Genomic DNA, 26012 nt, shown 5'->3' on the forward strand with positions numbered 1-26012 from the left:
GGCTAGTTTTGAGCCTTAGGTGCGTTAGCAGGTGTTCTTTACCCTTATAGCTAGGTGTAGCTTCCGGTAGGGCTAGTTGCAGTTGGTGTGCCTTTATGCTAGCGCCTGGGACCTTTGTGGCCTGTCGTAGCCGTAGGTTTGGCTTAGTTGTTCTCGTAGGAAGCTGAGATGGCATATTTTGGGATAAGATATCAATCCTAAAGACAATTTCTCCCCTATCTGATATTGGGTCATTTCTTGTCCCTTCGCTTTTGTTTTGCTTTAGGATTCGATGCCTCCATATTTGTTGTTATTGTTAGGCCCGAGGCCATGCCCGAGGAGCGATTGAATCCCAGGTTAGTTCTTTGCCTTGATGGTTTGATTTGACTCAATGTTACTTTTTGGACTGTGTGTGTCTTGATTGGATGTTGATGATGGCATGCTTGCACTATTTGAGCATTCACTCGTTTTGTGGTATGATTCCAGGATTATTTATGGTTTTTCACTATTATTTTTTAGAAGACTTTCTCATGCTTTCACCATTTTCAAAACTAGTTTTTAACAAAAGTCATACCACTTGAATTACTTGATCACTGGTTTTGAAACTTATGAGGCGTCGAGGACATACTCCATTTTTTACTTGAGGCATTAGAGGCATTTGGGATATACTCAATTTTACTTGGCTATTCGGAGCATCGACGCCCTATCTTGACTTATCGATGCCTCCGGGTTTATTCTTTCTAGCTGGGCAGATACCCCTGGAAGTTTATTGACTGGCTGGGTGGCCCCTTTTCACGGTGCTCATGGTTTAAGGTTACTGATTTACTGATATCCGACGCGGCGTTGCCCTTTCTATATCAGCTTGGCTTCTTACTCTCCAATACCACTACGGAGATACTATATGTCTATGTAAGACCTGGTTCGGTCCCAAACAGTGTCTACGGACTTTTTGTGTCCCCTATGGTCCCCTCTGGCTAGTGCACCACTAAACTAGATGAGGGAGACGCATAGGTCCCACCTGGCAGGCCGAAGGCTGGGGTGGGTCTATACACTTATTGTTGATCTCTGAGAGCCACCGATGATGTCACTGGTTTTTACTACAGACTTGCATTTATCAGCATCGCCCATCACCAGTATACTTATTTACTATTTGGTCTCTCGATTTTACGAGGGTCGAGGATATGTTTGTCATTGTTTGTACCTTCTGGGGTGTGGGTGTCCGGTCGATTATTATTTGATCTTACTTGTACTTACCTTGGGCTGTATTTATAGTTGGTTTATATGGTATTTGAGTTGGATTGTAATTGTACTTCCTGCTAGGCTCAGTCGGATTAGTTCCTAGGTGATTACGTGGTTAGTGTTGCCTGTTAGCAATATATTCTCATTTAGTAGACTCTTATGATGCCTTCTTTCTATTAATATGTTGTTGGATTGTGTTTCAAATGTGTTCTCTGACTCTACTCCTTTATTTATGTCTCCAGACGTTTTTCTTATTCCCTGTCATTATTGTGATAATTTCTGATTAGTTATTTGTGTAGTATTTACCTGATTATATGTTATTTATACTTGTTTTATTTGTGGAGCTTAGTCGGCCTATACCTACTGAGTACCATTCATTTGTACTCATACTACACTTCTGCCCCTTCAGATCATAGTACGGATTTTTGTCGTTGATTTGAACTGGTGCAGATCAGCTTTTGGTTCGGAGATTTGGTAAGCTCTTAGCATTCAGAGTTGCCGATTTTCATCTATGACGGACTAAGACTAGTGTTTACTTGCTTTTGAAGACTGTCGGTACTTATTTTGTATTTAAACAGCCTTGTATTCGTACTTTGATTTAGGTGCTCGACTACCAACTGATGCCAGGTTTTGTAGTGGTTTCTTGCGTTTGTTTCAATTGTTCGCTTTCTTCTCATTATTCCTTATTTTTTGCTTTATCTATTCGTCTTCCGCTTGATAGCCCGTTGCCTCTGGTTCAGGGCTAAGGGTTAAAAGTTAGGCTTACCTGGTGGTAGGTGTTAACAGGTGTCATCACGACCTGAGAAATTTGATCGTGACAGTTTTTGAAAGGTTGGGGTCCAAGCGGACAACTTGGGTTGGAACTATGGCAACCATTGGACGCAGGACGAACCAATAATTTGTCAGGCATTCCGAAAAGGGATATGTATAAGAAAGACCGACTATGGGTTTGCAAAATTGGTCTTTCAAATACAGAAAAATGAGGGTCGATTGACGAAATATGCCATAAATGCAAACGACAGTGTATATATATATAATTAAACAAATAATGAATAAATAATAAGTACAATATATAAATAATCAATAAAATATACAAGATACAATGTATTACATAATAAAAGCAAAATCTCCTCAATTTGAGAAAATGAATCCATAATGGTTATAACATCTATATCCCCAGCAGAGTCGCCATTCTTTTGGCATCCTTATTTTTGCAAATAAGTAGCAACGTCGTGGCAACTCGTAAGAAAAAATCAATTAAAAATTATTTTAAAAGAAGAATTTAAAGAAACTTTTATTTTTAAGGAGTCGCCACCTAATTTTAGGATAATTAGGAAAACAATTAATTATTTTTTAAAAAATATCTACGAAATCAAATGATTCTAAGTAAGGATTCAAGTTATTCCGAAGGAAAGGTATTAACACCCTCTAGATTTTACAACTGTGGGTCCCGACTAAACTCATGTTTTTTAAATTGAGGAGGAGATAAATAATATAAAAAGTATAATAAATAAGAAATGTACAGAAAAATAAAGAAAAAAATAATATAAGGAAGGACCTAATACTTGCCTAACGTCAATAATATACCTAATAATTCGAATAGCTTCTTCAGGGAGAAAATTTGGGTACTTGTAAGACACTTAGTAAAAGAATTAGTAATGGATGAATATGAATAATAAAAATAAAAATAATAATAACTAAAAACTAAAATTCGACTTATGAATATAGGAGGCCTTGGAAACCGAGGGTAGTTTCTTCATTGGCCAATTTTAACCATTCAAATAAGTTTAATAATATAACAAAAGAATAAAAATAATAAAATAACATTCCAAAGCCGTGAACAGTGGAAATACTATGACAAACACAATGTCAATATTGCTAGAAAAAAATAAAAATAGCTACCAGATCATTTTAACCATGGAAAAAAAATTAACAACAACAACAAAAGAAAATATAATAGTGTTTACCGGTGGTTTCCACCAAAATATTTAATTTTTCAATAATGATTATCAAAACAGTGAGAAATCAACCAAAAACGCATAAGTATTCATAGCATAATGAAATAAAGAATAATAGGAATAAGAGGAAACTATAATCACGGCAAAACAAAGGAATTAAATAAATCAGTAAAAGACATCTATGAAATAACAATAATATATATAAAGAAATAAATGATGGAAAAAGTTGAGTTACTGTTGGTTTCTAGCCATACGAGTTCATATGGGAAGTTGGAGCTTCGATCTCGTCTTGTTGCTCATCGAAGAGTAGATAAGAAGGAGAACAGAGTGGGGGTTGGGATCTGGTGGCTCGCGACTGTTCATTGTTGTAAACAAAGAGTGGAATTCATTTGTTTTTCGATGGTGGCTGTTCGTCGAAGATAGAGGTAGGTATGGTTGTTTGGAGTTGCTGTTTGTTGTTGGGTGAAGTCAACAGCTCCCTGGAATTCGCTGTTTGAGGGAGCAATAGGGAGGAATGGAAGTGTGGTTTTGTGGGTTGTTTGGGTGGTGATGGGTGGTGACGGCTATGGAGGTTTGCCTGGTGGTGAGTATGTTGGAGGCAACGATGAGGTGAGGAAGAAAGTGGAAAGGTGAGGCGGCTGGAAAGAAAAATGAAAGGAAAATCTTTTAGGGTTTTGCCAATTTTGGAATTTTACTCCACTAATTCTAAAATTATTCCACCACCCCTATTTTGAGGTCAAGTAAAAGGGTTATAAAGAAAATTCAAAACCACTGATTTTATAAAGGAAAACTTACTTGGATAAGTACTTTTTAATAAATAATTACTGATTTTAGTGATACTTTTTATTTATTACCATATATAATAATACATAGCAATACTATTATAAATCTACTATGTATTAAAAGTGAATTATGCATGCAATATAAATGTATTATAAGTGTTTTAAAACATATTATGCTTTTTTGGTAAGAAACACCACCGTCCTCGAAATCAACCAATCTGACTCCTAAACGGGCTAATCTATGCATATTCCGAACTAGCTCTTTCTTCTTATCCTTAATATGGGCAACACTATTCATGGACAATCTACTAAGAGCATCGACAATCATATTTGCCTTATCCGAAGGGTATAACACACTCATATCATAATCCTTCAACAACTCAAGTCATCTCCTTTATCAAAGGTTCAAGTCCTTTTGAGTGAATACATATTGTAAACTCTTGTATTTGTGAAAATATCCACATGGACACCATAGAGATAGTAATTGTGCAAAATGGTTCAGAATCATTCCTTGTGGTGGATGTTAAGGCAAAGCAAGATAGTGATCCCGCTTTGGTTGAATTAAAGAAGGCGGTTGTCGAAAAAGCCATTGATGCTTTCTCTCAAGGGGGAGATGGTGTTTGAGATATCAAGGCCAATTATGTGTTTCGAATGATAATGGCTTGAGAGATATGATATTGTCCGAAGCTCATAGTTTACGGTATTCTATTCATTCTAGTTCCATAAAGATGTATCGTAATTTAAAGAAAGTGTATTGGTGGAATGACATAAAAAGGGATATTTCAGAATTCGTGTCTAAGTTTCCTTACTGTCAACAAGTGAAGATTGAGCATAAAAAATCAGGAGGTTTGGCTCAAGTTATTGGATTTCTACTTGGAAGTGGGAAGCCTTGAATACGGACTTGTTACTGGTTTGCCTCGAACTCATAGGCAACATGATTCTATTTGGATAAGTATTGACCAAATAACTAAGTCGACTCATTTTCTTCATGTTAAGACTTCATATACAGCCGAGGATTATACTAGATTGTATGTCCAGAAGTTAGGTAAACTTCATGGTATTTCATTTCTATCATTTCGGATCGAGGTACTCAGTTTACATCACAGTTTTGGAGGTCTTTTCAAAAGGGCCTTGGTACATAGGTGAAGCTTAGTACAATTTTTCACCCACAGACGGATGGTCAAGATGAGCGTACCATTCAGACATTAGAGGATATGTTGAGAGCATGTATTGATTTTAAAGGAAATTAGGATGATCATTTGTCATTGATAGAATTTGCCTATAATAACAGTTATCATTCTAGCATTGAGATGGCTCTATTCTAGGCTTTGTATGGTAGGAGGTGTAGATCTTCTATCGATTGGTTTGAAGTAGGTAAAGTGCTTTGATAGGAACCAAGTTGGTATTTGAGGCTATAGAGAAGGTTAGACTCATTAGAGAAAGATTAAAGATAACCCAAAGCAGACAAAAGTCATATTCGGATGTGAGGAGAAGGGAACTTAAATTTGAGGTTGGTGATTAGGTTTACTTGAAAAAATTTCCCATGAAGGGTGTGATGCATTTTGATTAGAAAAGAAAGCTAAGCCCCCTCTATGTTAGGCCATATCAGATTTTAAGGCGAATTGGTAAGGTGACTTATGAGTTGGATTTACCTTCCAATTTGGCATCAATGCATCAGGTGTTTCATATGTCTTTATTGAGGAAGTTTGTTGGTGATCCTAGCTCCATGGTGCCATTAGACAACATTAAAGTTAAAGAGAGCCTTTCATATGAGGAAGTTCCAGTTGAGATCTTGGACCGAGAAGTTAGAAAGTTGAGGAACAAGGAAATAGTTTCAGTTAAAGTGTTATGGAGGAACCAGGAGGTTGAGGGTGCTACATGGGAAGCAAAAGCCGATATGATGTCTCAATATCCTCATCTCTTTCTTTTTGTGCCTAGTTAAGGTATTTAGTTCCTTGATGATTCAATCAGCCCAAATCATGTGTTTCAGTTGTTCTCATGGTTTCATATGCATTGATGTTCATAAAATGAGTTTTCAAAGTCAAGTTTTAGTGTAAGATTAAAGATTTCATGTTTTATGCATTATTGAGATGTTTTGCATTCATATTGGGCTGTTATGTTCCTTTCCTATTCCATTTATACTAGTTTGAGTCCTATTTGAGGATAAATATTCCCAAGGGGGAGATATTGGTTGGAAAGACGGAAAACAAGGATCAAAAGATGATTTCTCAGAAACACTCAGCTTTTGGCATCGGGTGGTCTACACGGGACCCACTACGGGCCGTGAAGAGGACCACTGGCCGTAAAGGGATACCGTGGTCTAGGCCCAGCCAAATGGGTTCCTGAGGTGGTGACCACGAGAGGCCACCACGAGCCGTATTACGGACCACGGTTCGTAATGGCCTCCGTGGCGAACCCCTCCTGCAGGCTCCTGTCAGGGTCATCTTCGCGCCTCTTGTTCACAGACCGTGTATGGTTTCTGTGGAGGGGATCCTGAAACCCAATTCTTTTCACCAATATTTCCAAGTTCAAGTCCCATGTCACGGATGGCCAGCACGAGCCGTATTGCCTTTCACGATCCATGGTGTGTCTCGTGGTGGGCAAGGCCCCTTTTCAAAAGTTGAAGTCCCTCACCACGGAGGGGACTACAGACCGTAATGCCCATAATAGTTCATGGTGATGGTCCATTTTAGGTTTCAGATTCAGTTAAGTTGGGGTTATTTTGGTCTTTTCTTAATATTTTATTAATGAATGTGGACAATTTTTGGGGACAGATTCCTACCTATTAACTACCCTAAAGTCCTCTAACCCTCTCATTCTCATCATAATTCCCAAAAATCCAAAATATTCTCTCCAAGGTTTTTTTTCAAGAGTCTTCTTCTCCCTCAATCCATCCAAGGGATTTCTTCAAAGTCAAGTTTCCATTCTTTTCAATTTAGGGCTCATCAAGATCAAGGTATCCAGGACTTCATCCATGGATATCTTTCACCCATGGAATCTTATAGATTTCTTCTCAAATTCTCTTATGATTTCTTCAATTAAAAGCCCTAATTTCATGATTTGCATTCGTCTTCTAAATTATGATATAATTTAATGTTATTAGCCTAATTATGCATAATTCACAACATATTACATGATTTCAACTTGAATTTTAATAACCCAAGGTATATGCTAGTTTCAAGTATAATTTATGAGATATGATCATGATTTTTTAAGTTATTTAAATAAAAGCTTCATGAATGAGATTAAAGATGCTTTATGCAAATAAGTTGTGAATAATGCTTTAATTATGTTTCAAGCAAGTTTAATGAAAGGGTGACTTGAGATCCTTGAAGGTGACTCAAGACTCTAATAAAAAAGTGACTTAAGATCCTTGATGAAGATGGTGACTTAAGACTCTAATGATATTTTTATAAGAAGAATTCGTAATGATGGAAGGCCTACACCCACATTACATGAATCACTTGATAATGAGCTATTCCTATGAACAAGTTTATGAATTATGATTATGAAAAGCTTGTGATTATTACAAGTATGATTTATGATTATGTTATGATATGTATTCCGTAGGATGATGTACTTAGCACCGAGTGGACTTTGAGGCTGGGGCTCGACCTAAGCCCTAGTAGAAACCTCTAGTCTCTTAAACTACGTTGCCACCGTAGGTTTGCCAATATGGCCTAGCAAGTGGATCCACATATAGCATATGATAATGATAAAGTTGGATGGAGCCTACCTTGGCAAGTAGCCTTCCTCATTCTCAATGTGGGGATCATTTGATTCCATGTAATAGCCCGCATGGTCTTACTGTCGGTTACGGTTATCTCCCACATATGTAAGTTCTTATGATGACTATGATGCTTTGACGCATTGACCAATGAGATAAATGTTTTAACATTTTCATGACTTTACTCATGTTTTTACTGATATTGGTCTTGCATCTATGATTCATATTGCCTATGTCCTATGTTTATTTTTAATACATCTTCGCATACTTTTACCTACATTGTATCATAATGTAAGGTCCGACGATCGTGTTTATCCTCCTCTCACTCATGGCTAGAGTTTGTTATTAGTTTCTTATTAGTGAGTCCTTACTGTTCGAGGACATGACATTTATTTCGCATTGGACAGTTATACTTCATTACTCTTATGTTATCTATTGGGTGAGTTGGGAGATTGTATCATGCCCCCATCTAGTATTAGAGGCATGTTAGATAGTAAATGTTTATATTGTCATTTTCTCGTTTTGAGACTTATATTCTATTTGAGATTTTGCTTTCATATCTTGATTTAGCTTTATTTCTCATTTACCTTATGTATGCTCATGAATGTTATGCTAAGAGGCTTGGTTGGAGTTTTTTGGGATTCTAATCGCCATGTTATGACTAGGCCCAAGGTCGGGTGATGACACTCTTGCTAATAATGTGTTATAAAATGTATATTATAAAATAAATACATTAGAGACAAGTATCGAGGAAGAGAAAAAATTGATATCCAAATGAATTGAATTGACTTTCTATTTATAGAAAAAAGAAAGTTAACGGAAAAAAGAAAAGTTCACGACCTATCATCCACGATACATCGTGACACGTCTTGCTTGATTAAAGTTGCTCGCAAACCATTTGCTAGAGCTACTTGTAAATTGCATGTTTAAACTACTCGCAAGTTATCCGCTTGATTATAAATTCACCTAGTAAGTTGTTTATCCATAATACCACGTATTTATAGCACTTCTTTTTTATATTCTTTCTATTTTACAACCGTCAGCCAGTGTTTTGAAAAACGAGTGCCATATCTCCTTTGGCGAGAGGCGAGGCAAGATGAGGCCTTGTCTCTTATTCCCTGCGAAGCGAAGCGAGATCAAAATAGTGACAAAAGACGAGTAGCGACGCGACAAGGCAAGGTGACAAAGGCAGGCTTTTTTGTAAAAAAAAGAACTGATTTAGTAATTAAAAGGCAATATTAGGGTTTATTTGGTATTTTATCAAACATGTGACTCTCTTGTCTCCTTCATGACGAGCCCGGGACTCTCTTCTCTTGCACTTCAGTCCTTCGATTTGAGTTTCTTTAATAGTTCTTCAATTTGAGACCTCAACTACTGAGCAAGTATGTTTTCAACTCCTATTTTTTCTCCCCCTTCTCCTTCTTTTTCTTATTCTTTTCTTCTTTTTCTCTACTTCTTCCATATGCAGTCAGCAAAATCAGAACATCAGTGTGAAAGTGCTCTATTTTTTATGCACTGTTTTTGTATTTCTAAAGCTATTAGCTGCAATCTGCCTATATTTAAATTTAAAAAATTAATTCTTCTATATTTATTTCTGTCCTACTCAATTTAGTTTTATACTAATTAATATAGTATTTATTTGTTCATAAATAGTAATCTCAATAGTGTCTAATGCTAACAAAAAGAAGGATATTGGATGAAATTATTATATGCAAGGACCAACAAAAGATTCAATAATATGTATATTTTGTAAAGTTACTTATAATGGTGGTATTACTCGACACAAGCAATATTTGATGGATGAAAATAAAAATATAAAACAATGTCCAAGTTATCCGGCGGAAGTTAGAGAAGAAATAAGAGCTCATGTGGAAAATAAAATCGCGAGTAATTCAAAATTCCAGGTGAGGCAAGAAGAACATGTGGTTAATATTGATGATGATGATATGGAGCAATGTGGTAAAATGACGCCTCCCTAAAAAACTCAAAAGATATCTTCTAGTGGAAGTGCATCATTCACGAGGCAAAACATGACAAAAAGTCCTCTCAATCTCTATTTTTCATAAAAATCACAACAAAAGGTTTAAAAGGGAGTAGGATTGGATGAAACCAAGAAAATTTTAAGGCATCGTGTGCTAAGTTCTTTTACATTATGAATGTACGATGCGGGCTCCCTTTTAATTGTGTTAATTAAAAATTATTTGATAAATTTATTGAGGCAGTAGGACAACATGGCCCCAGAATGAAGTCTCCTAGCTTCCATGGAGTTAAGAGTTATTCACCTAAAAAAGAGGTGAAGAAAGTGGACAAAATTGTTAATGAGCATAAAGTGCATTATGATGGACAAATGGATGACACGAAATGGTAAAATGATCATCAATATTTTGGTAATTCTCCAATTGATAGTGCATTTCTTGATTTTGTTGATGCTAGCAATAAATCTACCTATACTACCAAAATGTACAACTTGTTCGAGAACACTATTTAAAAGAATCAGATCAAAAAATATTGTACAAGTTGTCACCGATAACGTTAGTGAGAATGCTAAAGCAAGAAGCATGATGATGAGTGTGTATCCACACATTTATTCGACTCAATGTGCTGCTCATTGCATCAATTTGATATTTGGTGACATATTCAAGATTAATCCATATGCTTCAAGTAATATTACTCTCCTATCCTCTAACTTTCTTTATAGTTAATATTTAATACTTATTAGCTACTAATTAATATAATATTACTTTAACAGTTTCTAAGAAGTCCATCAAGATCCATTCTTACATTAGTCAAATGTCGTTATTGTTGAACTTGATGAGAAAATTCATCAATAAAAGAAATTTGGTGAAACTGGCCAAGAAAAGATGTGCAACGGCCTACTTGACTTTAAAAGCTATGTACAATCAAAAGAAAAACTTCAGAATTCTGATCCTCTCAACCGAATGGACTTCAAGTAGATTTACAAAAGAAACTTTGGAAAAAAAAGTTGATAACCATCTTATTTTTGCCCACTTTTAGAATGATGTTGTTCTGGCACTTAAAGTTTGTGATTATTTGACAACAGTGCTTTGTTTGGTGGATAGGGAGAAAAATTGCCAATGGGCTATATTTATGAAGCAATGGATAGAGCCAAGAAAACTATTCAGTAGGCTTTGAGTGGAGTTAAGAAGCAATATGAGAAAGTGATTGAAATTATTGACGCAAAGTGGACTGGCCAACTTCATCGGCCTTTGCCTGCAAGCCATATTTTGAATCCAGGATCATTTTATAAAGCTCAGTAAAATGACACTATACACGTTGATGTGTGTATGGGTTATCATGCATGTGTTGAGAAGATGAAACCCGATATAACAACATAAGATTTACTAGTCGCTGAGCTTCCTAGGTACAGAAATGCTGATGGATTATTTGGTTGTGGTCAGGCTCAAAGAGCCAAAGACACAAGGTCACCGGGTAAGTGAGTTGATTTAGTTCTTTATACTATAGCTTTACTTAAGTTATTTGAATTATTTATACTTATTATTAATCTTTAAATTTATTTTTTTATAGTTGAATGGTCGTCACTATTTGGTAGCCAAACTCCAACCTTGCAAAAGTTTGCCATAAAAATGTTAAGTCTAACTTGTAGCTCATCTGGATGTAAGTGAAATTAGAGGTATTTGAACACGTAAGAAGAATGTTTTATATCCTAATATCCATATTATATTATTATTAGTATCTATATGTTAATATCTACAACTTATTCATATGTTCATTCCAAAAAGAGAAATAGGCTTGTACTATCATTCTCAATGATCTAGTGTACATTAAATGCAATAGAACATTGAAACGTAGTTATGATGTTTGTGATATCATTGATGCAATTGCCTTGAATTATATTGATGAGTCAAATGAATGGTTGGATGGATGCCCCGAAGATCAAGAAGATAAACTAGTATATGAGCCAGGTGATCTTACTTGGGGTACTATTGCTATGACAATTGGAGCCAACAGAATTATCTATGGTTTTAGGGGAATTCCTTCAAGATCAAGGGCACTTGACAATAGCAAAAGAGTACAAACTATATCTACAAGTTCAAGTAGGACTCAGACACTAATTGATGAAGAATCCGAGGAGGAAGAAGATGAGGAGCAATATAATCATAATGAAATGGATGTTCATCTTCAAGATTTTGATAATCTTTTAAAAAATAGGATTTTAGAGTTCTATTATTGCTTGTCAATTGTCTTATGAATTATTGAGTCATTCAAGTTCTAGACTTTTAATATCTATTATTAATTTTTGAATTGAAATATTTGTTAATATATGTTATTGCTATTGAGATTTTGGATATATATATATATATATATATGCAATTAAATATTTTAAGTTTTTGCTATTAATTGGTTCCTCAATTCAAAAAGGCGAGCGCTCGCCGCGAGGCAGATCCTTGTCGCCTTTTGTTGCCTTTCGCCATCCAAAACACTACCTTCAGCAATGGTCAAGAAAAAAGAGAGAGAAATATTGAAAACATCCTCAACTTGACGTGGATTATTAGTTTCATTCCCGAATAATTGACAACCTTAAAAATATCTCTTTACTTGACTAACTCAACTTAAATGCACCCCAATCTGCCACATGGCATGAAAAGTGGTCTCAAACTCTTTTAGGAGCGTGAGACTCTTATTAAAAAATCGAGGGAAGCCTTAAAAACATCTAAACTTAGCGAGGTTTAGGGGTGTATTTCACCTATATGAGAAGATTAAATGTGTATTTAAGTTCATTTTATCAAGTAAAATGATTTTTTAAGACTATCAATAATTTATGACAAAATTAATAATTCACGTCAAGTTTAAAGTTGTTCAATACTTTCTCAAAAGAAATCGAATACATAACCAAACACCAGCTGGTTTGAAGTCACGTGACAGCGAGTCTTTTGCCATAGCAGAGACCACTTGTCTGACCCACTTAACCAATAGCACAGTTCCTTTTCCTCACGCGTCTTCTCAACGCGTGCCAAAATTATTCGCACAATACACTTCACTGGCACACTCGAAAGACGAGAAACCGAAAAAGGAAAGAGCATATGTGCAAGTATATAAACATACAGAGAACCATTCTCTCTACTATCTTCTTCAACCAAACCCTAGCAAATATTGTAGATAGACAGAGATGAGAGAAAAATCACAGTTGGAAGAAGCTCTGTTTTGACCTCCATGGATGTCTCTTAGATCTCTGTACTGAGCTCAGTGATTTTGTTTATTTTTCTTCGGTGTTCAAAAGCTGGGTTTTGGTAGCTTCTGGAAATTCAGTAATTAATTAGGGTTTTGATGGAGACTCGTGTTGGGAACAAGTATCGACTCGGTCGGAAAATTGGCAGTGGATCTTTTGGAGAGATCTATCTCGGTTTGTTTTGTTTTTTTCAGAAACTTCTCACTCTATTTTGTGTGTGTAGATTGCTTGATGTTATCTCTTCACTTTTTTTTCTTTTAATTGCGATTCTGTGGTGCAGGTACTAATATACAGACTAATGAGGAGGTAGCAATTAAGCTGGTGAGTGATCTCTTGGACCAATTAATTCAGTTTTGTTGAGGTTTTACAGTTCATTGGAGGTCCTTTTTCATCCCCGTTATGTATTTTATTAGTTCTTTTGCTAAGTGTTGATATATTTTTTTTAATTGATGGTTGACTTTGAAGTTATCAATTATGTGTTGAAGTTATATCCCTTGCTTGTCCCCAAAAGGATAGTCCCAGTTATCAAGAAGCCACATATTGAACTGCATAGTCATGATTTGAATCTCAGTGGGCATGACTGGAAACTCCCTTTTAGGACAGAGGAGTTTAGTTGTTCATTTGGAAATAAGCTCAATTAGAAACTTGTGCCAAATTAGGTGGGTGATGACTTATTAGGGTAATGTAGTTGATGCAGTTGAGTCATGTATGCTATGTTGTTACTTGATTTATCATTGGAATGATCGTAATGCAACCAATTGTGTTATTATACATGAATTTAAAGTATTTCAAGAACATTAACTTTTTTGGAAAATAGTAGTTTTGGCCCCTTTTCTATTTGAATTACTCTGCTTTTGGTTCCCATATTATTCGATTGAGCACGCTTAACTCTCAATTGAATTTAGCGTACAGTTTTGGTCACTCATTGACTGAGGCTAACAGACATTTACTTATGCGAGCAAACAAAGACAACATAAATTTTTAGACATGCTTGAAATCATATTGTCGGGGATTGTTATCTTCTCTTCCCCGATAACATAGGCAAAAACCCTTCCAGAATCCCCTCTCGCCCACCAGCCATGGCAAGATGTTATTCCAACTGTAAAAGGGGTTTTGGGTTGACCATATCACAACTTTTGTTAAAATATCGCCAGTATTCTAAACCCCAAGAATTTCTCTAAGCTGCAGACTGGAAAATTGTGGCTGTTGGTCTAGGGCTGTGTGACAAGGCAAGGAAATTCAAGGAAGGCAAGTACTATTATGTTGTTTGGGTATCTTGGTACTCAAGTCAAATTAAGCGAAAAATAGTTTCATTTATACATGGGTGAGGACATCTTGTCATGTTGCATGACTTATCATCTTTATGGAAGGAACGTTATGCATTGAGGTTAAATGTAGGGGGATTTATTTTGGGAATATTCACAGTTTCTTTGTTCTGTATTCATCTAATGCTATGATACTTGTGTAACCATTGAAAGTTTACACTTCAGTAATTGAGCTTCCAATTGGAGATCTTTTGTATTTCAGCAATTGAGGGAATTGTAGTTGGCCCATCACACTCCCTAGCAAATGTAGGGCAATCAATTGACAAATGATGACTTTTTCCAAGTGCAGTTGAATTTTTTTATTGTTAGGGATCAGTTCATGAAGACAATAATCAGTGATTATGTGGAGACAATGTACATGAGATGATCTTAACCCATACAAGGCAAAGGAAAAAAGAGAAAGAAAACCACCAAAACTTGTTGTACATCGTATTATGAATTTCTAAGGGGAGGTATGATACTTTGTAGTAAAGGCAACCCCATTGCCATTGTTAGTTGAAATTAGAAGCTTTTTTTCTTGTTCTCCCTGGGATATTTTAGTTGCATCAAAAGTCAATAGCAGAATGTTGAAGAGACACCAAGAATATTGTCTTTTTCCCGGCGACAACATGGGAGAGAACATCTACGTCTAGCCAAATTAACCTCTATTGAAGTGTGTGACCATCTAATCTAAAAGTTTAAGCTATTAAAGAGAGTATATTTTATTTACTTAGTATTTCTTTCACACACGTACTTAAGTATGGCTTCAACATGTCTCCTCATGTGCAGACCTGGTTTATTTTCATCGCTAAGCATGTGAAATTTCTTTCTTTTTTATAACTGGTAAAGTTGTTGTCATGCGACCAGGAGGTCACGGGTTCAAGTCTTAGAAACAGCCTCTGGCAAAAATGCAAGATAAGGCTGCGTACAATAGACCCTTGTGGTCGGGCCCTTCTCCGGACTCTGTGCATAGCGGGAGCTTTAGTGCACCGGACTGCCCTATTATAATGGGTGGTTGGGAGGCTCGAACCTAGTCTACCTATTTTGATATCATGATAAGATAATGAACATTGGACGTAACTCGACCCCAAAGCTAGCTCATAAGGTGAGTATGCTAAGACCATATAAAGAAACCAATTACACCTTCCCACAATGATATGAGATTTCCAATACCCCTAGCGTGCCTATTAACTTGAGTGTAAACAACATAATGTGTAGGCACAACATTGGTTATACAAAGAATTGAGATGCCCTAGCTTTAAGACCATGATAAAGAAATGGACCTTGAGTCTAACTCAACCCCAAAAAATAGCTCAAACTGTGAGGATTGCCCAAGATCGGATAAGGAAACAAATTTTCATTCCATCCTATGATGTGGAACTACTAACATCCCTGCATGCTTAGGCTTGGCAACTAAAGCATGGGCAAGATAATGTGGAGCCCAAACATAGGGTGAAACAAGAATTGAGTGGGTCTGGCTCTGATAAGAAAATGAACAGTAGGTCTAACTCAATCGAAAAGCTAGCTCAATAAGTGAGGATTGTCCAAGACTTTATAAATAGACCAATTACACAATACCACACCGATGTAGGGCTTCCAACACCCCAGTGCACCCATACCTGGTAATCGGAGCTGGATAACATAATATGTAGGCACAACCTACGATACAACCCCATAAAGATACATTATTTCACAACCACCATTCATGGTGCCAAAGTCCTCTTGGTTTCGGATACAAGAACTGTCGGTAGTCTAAGTGGGTATTATTCATAGCTTGCATCACATGTATGCCATCCTCTCCAATGACTCAAAATAAATAAATTTGTTTGACAAAAACCCTATTCGATAGGGGAGGATGGGCCTTTTGAATTTATCTGCTCCACTAAGTACGAGCTAGTGCCAGTGAGCTTTAGACAATTAGGGGTTACATACTAAGTTTACTTGAAGGTCAAATATGCTCCATGGAATAACTTGGAAACTAAAATTTGAGTGAGGCAATAACTTAGTGATTGAGATTGTTGTTCTCCTTAATTTTATAAGTTATTACTCTCTCCGTCTCATTTTATGTGATGCTATGTTCTGATAAGAATATCATGTTCCTGTATTTGGTAACTGCTAGTTTAAGTGTATGCGCATTTTGTGTGTGCGCCTTGTCTCAGTAAATATTATTTTTTAAGAAAAACTCTCATAAATATTATGATAAAAATTGAGGTTGAATTATAAAATAAAAGTGTAGATTATAGAAGATGATAAATATTAATTCAATAAATAAAGAAAATGCAAATTAGAATTTCTCAACGATTCAACCACTAATTACTATATTCAACGTATAATTTTTTCTAGTAACTTGGCTAAAATAAAGTATTGCGCCAACTAAAATTGTACTTATCAAAAAAAGTATTGTGGCAATAAATCACCTACTACAAGTTGGTTTCACTATTGAAAAATCAATGTGTGGAGATGCAATAATAGAATCAATCATGACATATTACTACCACCAGATCCTATCACAAGACATTTTATCACAAAAATACATTACCACAGGGGTGTTAGAGATAAATTGACATAGATGCTAAAAATACGTTCTCTTAATTCTTTCATCAGTAAATATTAAAGTATATTCTAGCTTCTTTGTCCATTAGTAACTCGACAACTTTTCTTTTCTATTTTCTAAATAGTTGTGTATTTTCATTGTCCCTGTCACTTTTACTGTTTTGCCTGTATTGTTGTAATTGTTAGGAAAATAATTAAATAACTATTTTTAATTACAACAATATACCTAGTGTAGTCCCACAAGTGGGGTCGGGGTAGGATGCACGCAGAACTTATCCCTACCTTTGTAGGGTAGAGAAGTTGTTTATGATAGATCATCAACTCAAAAGAGAAGTTTTCGAAACGACGAAAATACGATAGTAAAATAGCAAGATACAAAACAAATAAAACTAGAGATAGTACCACACATTGAAGAATAAGAAACTAAGTGATTACTAACTAGTACCACTAATAGGAGAGGATAAGGCCAGACTCCGCCTTTCCCACATATAGTGCGGCAAAGCTCGACTACCTACTATTCACTCGTCTACTCTAATTCCTGACCTTCATATCTTCCTATTTAGGGTTATGTCCTTAGTTAGCTGGAGTTGAGCCATGTCGTCTCACCTCCTCTAGTTCTTCTTCGGCCCACATCTACCTATCCTACCTTTTGCTATAGCTAATCTCTCACACCCCCTTACTAGCACATCCGCACATATTCTCTTCAAATGCTTAAAGCATCCCAGTTCTCACCTCCCTCATTTTGTCTGCTGTGGGGGCAACTCTCACCTTGGCCCTTATAACTTTGTTTATAATCATATTTCTTCTAGTATGCCTACACATCTATTTGAGCATTTGCATTTCCGCTACATTCATCTTCTCGACATGGATTCTTGATTGACCAAAACTCTTGTCCCATACAACAGTGTCGGTCTAATCACCACTCTGTAGAATTTACCCTTCTTAAGTCTTGGCAACACATTTGCAAGACTTTATTTCACCCACCCCGCTTCAATATAATGTGTGACATCATCATCAATCTCCTTGTCTCCTTGGATTATGGACCAAAGATAGTTGAAGCTCCCTTTCTTGGGCATGATTTGTGCATCGATCTTCACTTTCACCTTTGCCTCATGTGTTAAGTCACTAAACTTGCATTCTAAGTACTTTGTTTACATGTTTAACCTGAAACCTTTGACTCTAGGGCCTGTCTCCAAACTTCCAACCTATCATTAACTCCACCACGCGTTTCATCAATCAATACTTTGTCATTAACAAATAACATACACAACAATACCTCTCCTTGAATATGGTGAGTCAGTCAACCCACGGTAAGTATGGGATCAAAAAAGGAAGAATTTCTTTTCTCAAAAAAATCTCTCACCAAGACAGATAGGAATGAGCTAAGGATGCAACCCCATCATGACTGATACTAGTTAATGGTGTCCTTGATGCTTTACCTTCCTATATGATGTCCGTCTTCCCAGCTCCTGCCAGTGTGAGCAAGAAGATTGGAGTACTCAGGAGAACCTTCTTTTGGCAGGGCAAAGAGGATAAAAGCATCACTTAGAGCCTGTTTGGATCGACTTATTTTTAGTGCTTTTAAGTTAAAATAGCATTTAAGCAGTGTTTTAGTGTTTGGGTAAGTTAAAAAAGGTGCTTATAAGTACTTAGTTTTAAGCTAAAATGACAAAAATAAGTCAAAAGCCATAAGTTAGAATCTCTAACTTATGGTTTTTGGCTTACAAGTCAAATTGAAAAGCCAATCCAAGCAGGCTCTAAGAGCTGGCAGCACAAAATTTGATGATGAAATGGCTAGTTTGCATCTGCAGAAAACTCACTTTGGAAGTAAGTGATTATTGCAAAGTATGGCATGGAAGACAAATGGATGACAAAATTAACCACCCCATATGGGTCTAGTGTGTGGAGATCCATCAGAAACTTATGGGTTATGGTCTTGAATAGATCTGATTTCAAACTGGGGAATGGCAGAAAGGTCTCCGTTTGGAAGGATAGATGGTGTGGACAGGCATCTTTGAGCCAGATGTTCCCAGAACTCTACCTGCTATGCCAAATGCAGGAGGCAACTAACTGTAGCTGAGTTGTGGACTAGGCAAGAGTGGATTCTCCATTTCAGGAGAAATCTGAATGATTGGGAGATGACAAGAATCGCAGGACTTCAAGGGACAATTGCTCATATCAATTGTCTTAATAGAGAAACTGACGGTCTGTTTTGGAAACTGGAGGGTAAAGGAAACTTCACAGTGAATACAGGGTACAGGATGGCCATGGAGGATGATTTGGAAAACCAAAATACCTTACAAGGTAATTTTATTTTTTTGGTTACTGGCTAAGGAAGCAGTGGTGACCCATGAGAATTTGAACAAAAGAGGCTTCCACCTATGCATTTGATGTTTTTTGCGTGAAGAACAAGCAGGGACAATAAACCACATCTCTTTATGCATTTCCAGTGGACTGAGCAGTTGTGGCAGATGTTCATCAATGTGAGAAAGATCATATGGGTGAAACCAGATAGCACAAAGGGGTGAAGTGTTGGAACAGGAATGGAAATGCAGCCAAGAAGGAAGAGAGATGGAAGATTGTCTCAGCTAGTATATGGTGGTCAGTGTGGTTAAAGAGAAATCAGAGATGTTTTGAACGGAGGAAGAGCAACATGCAGAAGTTCAAGTTAAACTGTCTAGCTCTGTATTATATTTGGTGTAAACAGTTAGTGATTAGAATAAACATAAGCTATTTATGCCGCTATAGATTGGTTGTAAGTTGTAACTTAGCAAATAGGACCCTATGTAACTACAACACTTTTGAAGGGGGACTACATTTTCTTGTCTAGTATACCTGTGGATATATATGTATAGACTAAATAAATGTTACATTTCTCAAAAAAAACAAGTTGAGAAAGAAAATTGCTTTATATTTTATTTTCTCGTCGTGCAACCTTAAGATAATTATAATTAAATTTAGTGTGTAAATTCCCAACATCATGCAAATTCTATGTCAACATGTGTCTATACACAATTTTCTCTAAAGTCAGATTTGACCAAAGCATCTTTCTTAATTGTACATCATCACAATAAAAATGGTATCTTGATATTTATTTATTCTCTTTCTTTTCTTTTTTTTTAAATAAAAAAGAGACCAGAGAGAGCAAAATATGGAACCAAATGTCAGATATACTATCAATAAGTAGTCACAGTTTCAAACCCAATAGCCATAATAATTTCTTGTTTCACAAATGAATACTCAACGAAACAGGGCATGCGTAATCTGTGATCATGTGTTACTTGCAAATTACACAACTCCATATTCATCAATTTACAGGAAATTAAGAATAAGACTGGATGAAGTATACCTTCTGCAAGTCTTTTTGACCCAAATGAAAATTGTTGAATACTGTATATTAAAACAAGTAATGCTTGTGTTTTTCGAACGACCAAATATATGTGTTCAAGATTTTCATGACCTTGAAAATCTTGCATTTCTTTTCACCAAAACCTCTTTATGGCTGCTGCTGACCTGCTGTCAATGGCAATGCCTTAATTTTGTTCTCTCAAAATTGGCTCTTTATATTGTGTTTTTCTTCTTTTGGTTCTCTTCCTATTCCAATATCAAGATTGTGTGTATGTTATTGGCACCAACATTTATGGTTTAGTAATTGAGTTAATATTCCTTTCCCCTCTTTCCTTTTCCACTTGTATGATAAAAATTATAGAGCTATAATGAAAGCTCTAATTCAGTTTCATTAGTTGAGCAATTCCTTTTTATTTTCCTTATATTCCGTTACCTCCTCTTTCCTTCTTTCTTTTCTAACAAATTAAATATTTCTTGAATTTAGCTTGGAATACAAAAAAGTGTCGGAAGTATTAAAGAACGACTTGAGTTTTTTTATTGAAGTGAAATGAATGAAAAGAAAAAGGGAGAGAAAGAAGTGAAAAAAGAGGGATCCTTGGCCAAAGAACTATGCAACATCAGTAGGTTATAGACCACAGTTATAATTTATATAGATAGATAGCAATTGTAATTTTGATACCTTACATATATTGAGTTTACATTCAAAAGTCTTCCTTTATTTCTCAAACTTCTTACACAGTCAAACAAAGTGGCAGAAATATGATAGAGGGAGTATTTCTTGACTTCAACAATGCCTTTTTATAATAGAAATTATCAGCTGCCAGTTTTGGGCAGAGACAACAATTACTGTAAAGAATGAAACTATCTTACAAGACTTGGGTTGCCTCTTGTAGGGATGTTTCTATTTGCTTAGCACTTGTTTTCTGAAAATTTTCATCAGAGGTTCAAGTGAACTGTGACTGGATTTCGCTGTATTACATTGGACATGGACATGTTTTTAGCTTGGCAGGTCCAATAAGGAAATGATATCATGGAAGTATGTTGATCTTGAAGGTGATTACGTTTTAAAACATTATGTAGTTCTGCCACCTTGTTCAATTGCTCACACAGATGAGGAATGTTAGCCCTAACAGAATAGTTCTTTTTGCCTGAGTTTAGGCACGTATTGGAGAAGCTTGTGCTTCATTATTGTCCTTGGAGGTTAGCTCAATTGGCACAGGTTGAGGAACCTGTGTCTTAGGTCACAAGTTTGAGCCCTGTGCCAAGCAAACTAAGTCCAATATTCAAGTGGAGAAGGGTAGAAAGGCAGACCCATCATCCCCGAATCTAATATTTCCTTTTGGATATATGGTGTTCACACAAAGTGAATTGGACCTGCATTCCACATAGCACTGTTGTTCATATTTGAAACACATCCATCAATTGATTCTTGGGCTGGAAGAAAGATGGATAAAACTCCCATGTATAGCATATTCCTGTATTGCAAATACCTTCTAAGATTACATATCTGGAAGTGCTCATCTTTTTCTTTATTTTTCTTTTTGTGTATGTGTATGTGTATGTGTTCATCTCTTTCTTTTTCTTCTTTTGGCCCCAACTATGTGAATGACTGCATTATTTCTTCTATTATGTTTTTAGGGTCTGATAAATGCTGGTGATATTGCAGGAAAATGTCAAAACAAAGCATCCTCAGTTGCTATACGAGTCAAAGTTGTATAGAATTTTGCAGGGAGGAAGTAATAGTCATTTCTCTCTGTCTTTACTCCCCCTTTGACTACATTTTCATGAGTAATGGTACTAATTTTCTGATACTTCTGTTGTAGCTGGAGTACCATATGTGAGGTGGTACGGTGTGGAAGGAGATTATAATGTTCTAGTCATGGATTTGCTTGGACCCAGTCTTGAAGATTTATTTAATTTTTGCAGTAGGAAACTTTCCCTGAAGACAGTTCTGATGCTTGCAGATCAAATGGTCAACAGTTAGAATAATGCTTCTTATTTTGTCTTAGTAAGCCTACCTAAACTTGGTGGTTACATGGCTATTCCGTTTTTTACTGCAGATAAATCGTATTGAGTTTGTTCATTCCAAATCGTTCTTGCATCGAGATATTAAACCAGACAATTTTCTTATGGGTTTGGGAAGGCGTGCAAATCAGGTTCTATATTTTGATTACTAGTTTTTTACTCTTTGTTATCACAATTTTCCAGGATTTATGTGTTACTATAGTTTAATTTGACTTAAAATGCAGGTCTACATAATAGACTTTGGTCTGGCCAAGAAGTACCGAGACACTTCAACTCACCAACACATACCTTACAGGTTACTTGATAGTTCACATTTGTAAGAGCATTATTGTTTGCAGTGACTGTTTCTTTTCGTTGAGAATGTGTTACAGTTATAGTTCATAGGAATTTCTCCCTTTGCCAAATCGTTCTCCTTGATTTTGATAGGTGCAGAATCTTTTTTCAGTTCGCTTTAGAACTCCCATATGAAGAGAAAAGACTGAGCAGTCTATATACATAAATTCCGTACCTTTGGATATGATGATGCAATTTGAAGATAAGTTTTTGTCAATTATGACAGAAACAGATATCATTCTTTTTGGCTCGAATTAGGAAAATGTAACACTCCAGCTGGGGATATGTGATAATTACAGATTGTGGTAGGTGTGTAGATGATGCTAAGACAATTCGAAGTGCATTTCTCTAAGATCTGTTATGTAACAAATGCATGTCTTGGTGCTACGAAAAATATTATGATGGGAAATATGTCTATTCTATTTCAGAAGACTGTTAAATGCTACGTAGCACTGCTCTCATCTTTATTAAAAGTGTCCCCAAGTTCTTTTCTGTGTGTATGCACATGCATTTGTGTATTGGGCGTTTGTGTTTTGTATTTTATCTGTTCCTTATAAGATATGGAATATTTGGCACTACAGAGAGAACAAAAACTTGACAGGCACTGCAAGATATGCTAGCATGAATACTCACCTTGGTATCGGTAAGTGTTCCTGTTCTTATATATTTGTGTTTTTATTCTTTTTACAGTTTGACAATGCTGCATTTCTCTCTTAATATGCTATTACCGTCGTTATAGAACAAAGCAGGAGGGATGATTTGGAATCTCTTGGATATGTACTGATGTACTTCCTAAGAGGAAGGTAAATTTTTCTGCAATTTCTTTCCTCACTATTGTTTTATTCAGCTTGTTTTGACATCTAGTTATTGCAGTCTTCCTTGGCAGGGGCTGAAAGCAGGAACTAAGAAGCAGAAGTATGAGAAAATTAGTGAAAAGAAGGTGTCAACATCTATTGAGGTAATTTATTTGCTAATGTGGTGATTGGATTTTCTTTAGGCATATCTTTAGAGCATTGGTCTACAATTTTGCAGGCTTTATGCCGGGGTTATCCTACTGAATTTGCATCCTATTTCCATTATTGTCGTTCACTACGCTTTGAGGATAAACCAGATTATGCTTATCTGAAGAGAATATTTCGTGACCTCTTCATCCGCGAAGGTCTAAATAAATTTTGAAAGATTTTTTTAGCCTTATCTGGTAATATGCAATCTAGGCTCCCCTTACACTTCTATTTGCATTGCAGGCTTTCAGTTTGACTATGTTTTTGATTGGACCATATTGAAATATCAGCAATCACAAATTGCAGCTCCTCCTTCCCGACTTCTTGTAAGTGATGAAATATATCTTTCTCTACATGTGTGCAGAGATTATATCTTATGATGGCTGCTTTTATTAGGGCCCTGGTACTGGAACCAGCTCAGGCATGCCTCCAGTTATCCCTAGTGCAGAAAGACAGTCAGGTGATCTTCCAGTGTTCCTGTCCTTATTTTTGTATTCTAAAAAATTGAGAACATTGAGATTTATTTTTAACGTCTGGCTTCGTTACCAACTGTTGAGTACTGGTGGAGACCTTCCTGTCTCTTCCATTTGGGATTTTCATTGCCCCTACTCTCAATAATTGCAGGTGAGGAAGAAGGAAGACAACCAGCAGATGCTTCTCGAAGGAGAAATTCTGGGCCGCTTATAAATGCAGGAAGTTTGTCCAAGCAGAAGAGTCCTCTCAGAAATGATTCTACCAGCAAGGATGCTATGGTAAGTGTGAGTTGGATAAAATATGAACTTAGATAAGATGCTAAGATTTTTAAATTCCGCAGCTTCTAGGATATAGATGAGTCCATAATCTAATGTCAGAGATCAATCCATAATTAAGTGTAGTGAAACCTTGAGTGTAACTATCTTTTTGTTGAAGTGCTCTGCCAGTTCTAGAATAACTCTTGCTTCAGATGATTCAGATGATTTGGACAAGAATCTAGTTCTGTATTTCCTTGGTCCCAGGAAATGATTTGGACAGTAATCTAGTTCGGTATTTCCTTGGTCCCAGGAAAAACAAAAGAAGATAATAGACATCATGTGTGTTTCAAAGGTTTCAAAGTTGTTGAAATGAAACTTGATATATGCTATCAAACCCAACCCGCCCAACCCCGTTTAAATTTGACCTGTCTATTTCTTAGCTCAACCCATTTAATATTGGGTTGATATATAATTCAAATTGACTCGAGAGAAATCTTAGCTATAATAAAGAAAAAAATAATTTTATTAGGTTCTAAAATATTGTAAAAGAACAAATAAAACAATTAAAACTTAGCAGAAATTAGGTTGGATTGGATTTTGACCTGTTCTATAACCCATTACCCAACCCGTTTTGACCCAAGAAAAATTGGGTTGGGTTGGGTCTAAGACCCGTTTGTTGTCTTGACCCATAAAACCCATTATATGACCGTTCAAATTTGACCCAATCCTCCCAATTGCCACCTCTAATATATGCTATCTATGATAAGTGATCTTTTTGTCACATTATGATGGATGTCCAATTTTTCAGTTGTCTAGCTCCACTTTCCTGGGACGATCAAGTGGATCATTGCAGCGAGGTCTAGTGTCTGGCAGCCGTGAGACTTTCACTGTGGGAAATGACTCTGATCCTACACGTTCTCAAATGCCTGAGGCAAGTCCAGCGACCATGCACAAAATATCAAGTGGCCAGAGAATCTCCCCACTTGGATCATCAGATCCTAAACATGCTTCGTCTGGCAGGAGTACTTCTGGTATGAAGAATTATGAATCCACGCTCAAAGGAATTGAGAGTCTACATTTCGATGAGGAAGACAAGGGTCACTAATGATTGGAAACCTTTTCATCACATTCTTGTAAATTTCTGACTTGTGAGCTCCTCAGGTAGAATTGAGGCCATAAAAGTTGATTTTAAAAAAAATGAATTTCGGGTTGGAAATTAGGGATCTAGGAGCGTGTGTTGGTGCAACAGAAATAGATAGATATGGATGATGCTAATGCATGATGTCAGATGGTTTTAATACAAGCTCATTGTCGTGCATGCCTCTTCATGTTTCAAAGTTGTGCTATAAGACATCTTCCGTAACCTTTAAACCTTGTCCAGATGATGGGGTCTAGTGATAATGTATATTGGTCATTGTAATATTTAAATGGTCCCCAGTAATACTCTAGTTGAATGTCCACTTGAGTGCAAAATGTAATTTCCTTCAATTTATTTTGTAACTAAGTCAACCTTATGCTCATCGTAAGTTGAATGTGCGACCTTGCAGCAAGTTCACAAGTGAGATTCCGGTATGTGTATTGCCAGGGTTTGTAAAACGGGAATAATACTCAGATTACCCTTTCTGAGTTCAGGATTCTCGTCGTATGATAGACAAATTGAGAATAGAATTCCTAAATATTACATTCTAGCAAATGTTGTTGGAATGTATACAGAGATTAGCGAAGCCCATTGGTATTTCTTATTGATTGTTTTTCCTTTGGATAATTGTGGTGTTAGGGTCACCGAGTTCTGGTTAACTTTCACATGTACACACGCAAAGAAT

General features: G+C 36.2%; 1 protein-coding gene across 1 annotated transcript; it reads left to right on the forward strand.

Moving 5' to 3' along the window:
* The first annotated feature begins 12729 nt into the window (after positions 1 to 12729).
* Positions 12730 to 25709, forward strand: LOC129880529 (casein kinase 1-like protein 2). Its single transcript, XM_055954610.1, has 14 exons — positions 12730 to 13068; positions 13175 to 13215; positions 21766 to 21835; positions 21923 to 22071; positions 22160 to 22255; positions 22349 to 22419; positions 23039 to 23100; positions 23197 to 23260; positions 23331 to 23415; positions 23490 to 23616; positions 23702 to 23784; positions 23855 to 23918; positions 24083 to 24210; positions 24998 to 25709. The coding sequence occupies exons 1-14, from the start codon at positions 12993 to 12995 to the stop codon at positions 25292 to 25294; spliced, it is 1413 nt and encodes a 470-aa protein (XP_055810585.1). The 5' UTR covers positions 12730 to 12992; the 3' UTR covers positions 25295 to 25709.
* The last annotated feature ends 303 nt before the right edge of the window (positions 25710 to 26012 follow it).

This window comes from Solanum dulcamara, chromosome 2, assembly GCF_947179165.1.
Source record: "Solanum dulcamara chromosome 2, daSolDulc1.2, whole genome shotgun sequence".
Taxonomy (NCBI): domain Eukaryota; kingdom Viridiplantae; phylum Streptophyta; class Magnoliopsida; order Solanales; family Solanaceae; genus Solanum; species Solanum dulcamara.

What these genes read in the sequence shown, in the direction of transcription:
- LOC129880529 (XM_055954610.1), top strand. Translation starts at nt 12,993, where the DNA reads ATGGAGACTCGTGTTGGGAACAAGTATCGACTCGGTCGGAAAATTGGC. An exon ending in TTTTGGAGAGATCTATCTCG is followed by an intron (nt 13,069 to 13,174) that starts GTTTGTTTTGTT and finishes TCTGTGGTGCAG; the next exon opens with GTACTAATATACAGACTAAT. An exon ending in CTACCAGCAAGGATGCTATG is followed by an intron (nt 24,211 to 24,997) that starts GTAAGTGTGAGT and finishes CCAATTTTTCAG; the next exon opens with TTGTCTAGCTCCACTTTCCT.